General features: G+C 31.2%; 1 protein-coding gene across 1 annotated transcript; it reads left to right on the plus strand.

Annotated features, from left to right (window-relative positions):
• Window positions 1–2,223: 2,223 nt before the first annotated feature.
• On the plus strand, window positions 2,224–5,038 carry LOC114745693 (terpene synthase 10-like). Its single transcript, XM_028933855.1, has 7 exons — window positions 2,224–2,451; window positions 2,574–2,835; window positions 2,931–3,309; window positions 3,515–3,733; window positions 3,822–3,960; window positions 4,080–4,325; window positions 4,751–5,038. Exons 1-7 carry the CDS (start codon window positions 2,224–2,226, stop codon window positions 5,036–5,038), a joined length of 1,761 nt encoding a protein of 586 aa, XP_028789688.1.
• Window positions 5,039–5,945: the final 907 nt, after the last annotated feature.

The raw sequence follows: 5,945 nt of genomic DNA on the forward strand, positions 1-5,945 counted from the left end.
TCTCTTAAGACTGAAAAAAGGGCACAACGAGTGATTTTGCAATATTGGACATTTATTTTTCTCAAAGATCAAATTTCTTTTTTAAATGTCATTTTAAGAGGGAATGAAGAGACAAGGAATTCCGTTTTAAGTCTAAATTGAAAATGTTGTTTTAATTGGAGGAAACCCAAAAGAAGATAGGTCCTTTAACAGTGATTTCAGATTCAGAAGATTTACTAAGAAATTTTTTAATTAAAATTCCTCATTTTCCGTCTCTACATTATAAAAAAAGAGAGTAAAATACACCGACAGTCTTCTATTTTATCTCAATTACACAACCTTCTCTCTATTTTGAAAATGTATACGAACTTCCTTTAAAATTAAAATGTATGTTACACAAACATTTCTCTTATGTTTAAGGTTCCATTTCCATTTACACAAACAATTAGTTGACCTTGAAGTTTGACTTTAAATTATTTTTTAACCAAAACATCCTTTTTTAACTTAATAATTATTTACACATTTATATTTTTCAAAAAAATGTTTTTTATAAAATCAAAAATGATTCTGATACATATATTTTTAAAATTGCTAATATGTTATAAAATTTATTAATTTAATTTAAATCATAAAATTTTATAATTTTAATTTTTTATCACATTCATTAGAAATTATTTACTTTGATTTATTTTAAATTGTAAAAACATATTTCACATAAATAGTTTTTGTTATTGGTAAAGTTTAAATAAAATAAGTTTGAAAGGTTTTATAAATTATTTAAATTTATATTCAAAACGTTTAAAAACATTTTTGTTAAAAAATTTGTAAACATATTCAGTCAAATATATATATTTGTTGAAAAAATTAGTTAAATTTTTAATCAAGTCTTTTATCTTTACCTTAACTGAATAAAGTTCTTGAAACTATAAAAATATAATTTAGAAATTTGTTAGAATGATGGGTAAAATAGTAAATAAAATTTATTATAATATAAATTTCAGTTAAAAATAATATTTTTAGGATATTCTTAATGATGTTAATTGATCGGACAAAACTCTATGTTTTTAAAATAAAAAGGAGATTTGTGTAATTGATGTAAACTAAAAAAGTAGTCACAGTATTTTAATCTAAAATAAAGAATTATCAGTTATAAATTAACGCCTAATAAGTTATAAAATAAGGAAAATTATTATCAAATTTCTAGAAGAGACCAAACCTTTGAAAAATTGAAGTTCCAAGACGTCATTTGCACTTTAATCCAAATGCACACAAAAAGATTTGATAAAGTCAAATGAGAATAACCATTAGCCGTTTGGTCGAGTGGTATGTGTGTGTGGGGTGTGTGCAGAGCGAACTTTGTAACAAAAAAAAAAAGTCAAATGAGAATAAATATGTCACCAGACACATTTCTAAGGTCTAATTTGGATCACTAAAGAAATTTTCATTACAAAAAATTGACTTTCAATTGTAATAAAAAATCCTCATTGTAAGTATAAAAGTCATATCTAAAAAGTCATTGCTGCAGTTGTGGGTAAAAAGTTTTTGCAGTGAGTAAACAAGTTGCTGCCAAAAAACACTTCAAGTGCCAACTTTTAGCTAAAAGACACTTTTGGAGGTAACAATTATATCGCTGCTGAAAGTACCTCCAAATAGAAAGATTGCTGCCACAAAAAATGATGCCAGAAAAAAAAAAAAAAGGGTTCCACCATTGGCCGCCACGTTATCATTGGTCAGCTCCACGACACTGTTGGTCTAACACCATGTCGTTTTCACGTCATTACTTTTATGCCACGTTATGTCACGTTATTGCTCAAATATTTTGTCACCACTAAAATACATACTTTTGAAAGTAGACATTCTTTAATATCGCGATAATGATTCCGGTGATACCAGGAGGACTTTATGCATTGTAAATCACTCATCACGGGCCAAATATAATATAAAAAAGAATTTAATAGCGTTCTTAACGTTATACATCTTTTAATTAACGTTGCATTTAAATAACCAAATAAGTCACTTTCAAACTTACCCACGTGTTGATTTATGTAGTTAAAGTGATCAGGTGTGCGCATATTTAACGGCATTTCTAAAAAGATTTCTATAGCAAATATAAAAATGATTTATGCCTAATATAAATGGAGAGCAATGGCTTCCACTAGCCACAGAACATCTCAAGCGATAAACAAGAGGAATTGAGTAATAAGCTCTCTCTCTCTCCCTCTCACTCTCCCTCTCACCAAGCCAATGGCTCTCCGTCAATTCACCTTACTTTCAAACACTACTCTCTTCAAAAACAAAATCGTTTCATCACTTTCAACAATGAACAAATCTTGTGTTCCTTGTTCAGTCCAATGCAAGGCTTCTTCCATTATCACTTCTGATCAGAACAATACTTCTCGTCGATCTGGAAATTACTTCCGACCTTCAATTTGGAGCCACGACTATATCCAGTCATTAACAAGTGATTTCGTCGTAAGTTTATTTTGTAATACTCATTATTCCTTTGGCTCTTCCTAATATTATTTCCTTGTTTCATAGGAATTATATATGTAGGTTTTATAAATTTTATAACTCTAACAATGAGCAAATGTCAGGAAACTTCATATGCAGAAGAAACTGATAGGCTGAAAGAAGAAGTAAGACTAATGCTCTTGAAGTTGGAAAATCCTATGGATCAACTTGAGCTTATTGATATCTTACAAAGACTTGGCGTGGATCATCATTTTGGCCTTGAAATAAGCAATATCATAAAAAACATTTACAAGAATAGGGACCAATTAAAGAGGAACAACAACTTATTTGCTACGGCTCTTGAATTCAGACTCTTGAGACAACATGGCTATGATGTGTCATCAGGTATTTATTTGATCCTCAATTTATTAAGGTTTGCTAAAAAAATACATGTCTTATATACCACTAAACACTGTTTTTATTTGCTTGGGTGTCTGCAGAGGTATTTAAAGGATTTCTTGATGATAACGGCAACTTTCAATCTGGCCTTTCCATTGATATCAAAGGGATTCTTTCACTGTATGAAGCTTCATTTCTTTCAATGGAAGGTGAAATAATACTAGATGAAGCTAGAGATTTAAGCTCAACTTCTCTCAAAGAATTTGTCTGTCAAAACAATGAAGAAAATGAGACATCACCCTTAGTTAATCATGCTTTGGAGCTTCCTCTCCATTGGAGAATATCAAGATTGGAAGCTCGATGGTTCATTGATGTTTATGAAAGAAGACAGAACATGAGCCCTGCATTGCTTAAGCTTGCTAAGTTGGATTTCAACATTTTACAAGCCAAATACCAAGAAGATTTGAAAAATACATCAAGGTATACATATGTGTGTACGAAAATAGTCATGCTCTTTTTAAATTTGGAATCTTTCGCTGTTTTTTTTCTAGTTATCTTACAATTTCAACATATCAGAGGGAAAATTCAATTAAAGTTATTTGTGTTTCATCTCAAACATATTTCTCGTTATGCTATAGTAAATTAAAAAGTTTATCGAGAAATTTCATGGGTTTCTAATGTACAGATGGTGGAAAAGAATTGGACTTGGAGAAAAGTTAAACTTTTCAAGGGATAGAATGGTGGAGAACTTCGTTTGGACAGTGGCATTTGCTGAGGAACCACGCTTTGGATATTATAGAAGAGTGGCAACAAAGGTTAATGCACTGATAACTACAATCGATGATGTTTATGATCTCTATGGCGAATTAGAAGAATTAGAAATTTTCACAGAAGTCATTGACAGGTCAGCACTTTAATTATCACCTTTTTATCATATATACTTTAATTTCTCTTTTTCTAATTGTCTTAACGTGTTAATAAAAATTTTGTAGATGGGATATAAATGGCATTGATTCTCTTCCAGAGTACATGAAAATATGCTTCCTTGCACTTTATAATTTTGTCAATGAAGTGGCTTTTGACATCCTTAAAGAGAGTGGACGCAACATAATTCCTCACCTTAAGAAAGTGGTATGCTTGCTTTGATACAAATCATAGTGATTATATTCTTTTGTTTCTTTTTTTTTTTAAGCAAAGATTTTATTCTCTTATTTAAAGTGTTAATTATTTTTTTCTTATTTCTCTTTCAGTGGGCCAATCTTTGTAAATCATATCTGGTTGAGGCGAAATGGTACCGTAGTGGCTATCAACCAAACCTGCATGAGTTCTTAGAAAATGCGTGGATTACAAGTAGTGGATCTGTCATGCTTGTTCATGCTTATTGTGTACTTTCTAATTCAAGCCTTCTAGACTCTGTCTGCCTAGAAGAATATTATGGCCTTATTCGTTCTTCATCAATCATTTTACGCCTTGTCAATGACCTGGCAACATCAAAGGTAGCATGGCGATATTCTTTCAATTATTTAATGGGATAATGAGCTTAAATACCCCAAAAGTATACACGAAGGAACATTCAACATCAGAAAGTTTTTTTTTTTCTTTTATATGCCCCGAAAGTTTTATTTCCTAGCATTTTTGCCTTAAACCGTTATTTGCTATTGAGTTTGACTATTAAAGACACTGGTTAAATTACATAATTTAACAGCCAAATTTAATGGTAGAAAACGACCATGGTATTTTTGCTAATAAACTTCTTGGGTATATAAGTGTTAAAAAAAAAAAACTTTCAGGTGCCAGGTGCTCATTTGTGAATATTTATGAGATATTTAAGCATCTTATCTCTTATTTAATTAGCTATTGAGAATTTCATGAAATATGATATTAATTTTTTTACCACATTATTGTACTATTATTTTTGTAGCGTGAAAAGGAAACGGGTGATATACCTAAAGCAGTTGAGTGCTATATCAGTGAAACTGGGGCTTCTGATGCTGATGCTCGAAGGCATATGAATTCATTGATATGTGAAACATGGAAGAAGATAAATAAAGAAGCTACCAATTCTCCAGACTTTAAGAGTTTCATTGAAGTTGCGTTGAACGTGGTAAGGATGTCATTATGCATGTACGAGCATGGAGATGGCCATAGCATTCAAGATCCCGAGACTATGAAGAGTATTACATCGTTACTTTTCCTACCTATTGTATGAACTCTCTTTGACTCAGTGAGTCCTTTTTACTTAAGAATAAGCATAACAAGTTTGCGTTACTGATTTTATATTATTAGAGTCATCATGCAAGCTATTCATATGATTGCTGGATTTTGTTCGAACAGATGTTTGTTTATGCATGTATACTTGTACTTTTATCCAATATAGTCCAACAACTATGCAGATAAATATAGTCAAGCCAAAAGATGTTACATCTCACTCTCCTTACTTAGAAGAGCGAAAGTGACCATTTTTAAACCGCTTTGATCCATTTCATGATCTTGAATTAGTAAACAACTCAAAATTTTAATTTAATTACTAAAGTCATATTCACTTGATAACGTTCTTAATTGTGACAAAATTTTAAAAATTATAATTATTTCTAAAAAAAAATCAAAACAGCGTGGATTAAGCCTCTATTTGATGCTCTTAGGGTGTGTTTGGTATAAGGGATTTGGAGGGAAGAGGAAGGAGGAGGGGAAGGATTTTAATCATTTTCCATTGTTTGGCAACACACAAATTTTAGGAGGAGAGGGAAAATTCATCAACCTTCCCTCCAAAATTGGGAGGATTTGGAGGGAAAGGGCAATATTTTGTCATGTTGTGATCATTATGTCCATATTTTACCATATGATGGTCGTTATGCCCATATCTTAAATAAAAAAATAAGGACAAAATGTCCATGTCAAAATATTTTTCCCTTCTTTCCCCTCATGAACTAAACGACGAGGTAATATTAAAACTCCTCCCCTTCCCTCCCTTTTTATAAATTCAAACAAGATAATATTAAAATCCTTATACTTTCCTCCCATCTCCTTCCCTCCATTAAAATCCCTCCCTTTCCCTTCCTCTCACTGAGCCAAGCAGACCCTTGGGTACCGTTTGGTACGAAGTATTGAGAATGAAA

This window comes from Neltuma alba, unplaced genomic scaffold, assembly GCF_004799145.2.
Source record: "Neltuma alba isolate B1F8T4 unplaced genomic scaffold, ASM479914v2 tig00004754_pilon, whole genome shotgun sequence".
In the NCBI taxonomy this organism is placed as follows: Eukaryota; Viridiplantae; Streptophyta; class Magnoliopsida; order Fabales; family Fabaceae; genus Neltuma; species Neltuma alba.

What these genes read in the sequence shown, in the direction of transcription:
- LOC114745693 (XM_028933855.1), top strand. Translation starts at nt 2,224, where the DNA reads ATGGCTCTCCGTCAATTCACCTTACTTTCAAACACTACTCTCTTCAAA. An exon ending in TGGCTATGATGTGTCATCAG is followed by an intron (nt 2,836 to 2,930) that starts GTATTTATTTGA and finishes GGGTGTCTGCAG; the next exon opens with AGGTATTTAAAGGATTTCTT. An exon ending in TTCACAGAAGTCATTGACAG is followed by an intron (nt 3,734 to 3,821) that starts GTCAGCACTTTA and finishes AAAATTTTGTAG; the next exon opens with ATGGGATATAAATGGCATTG.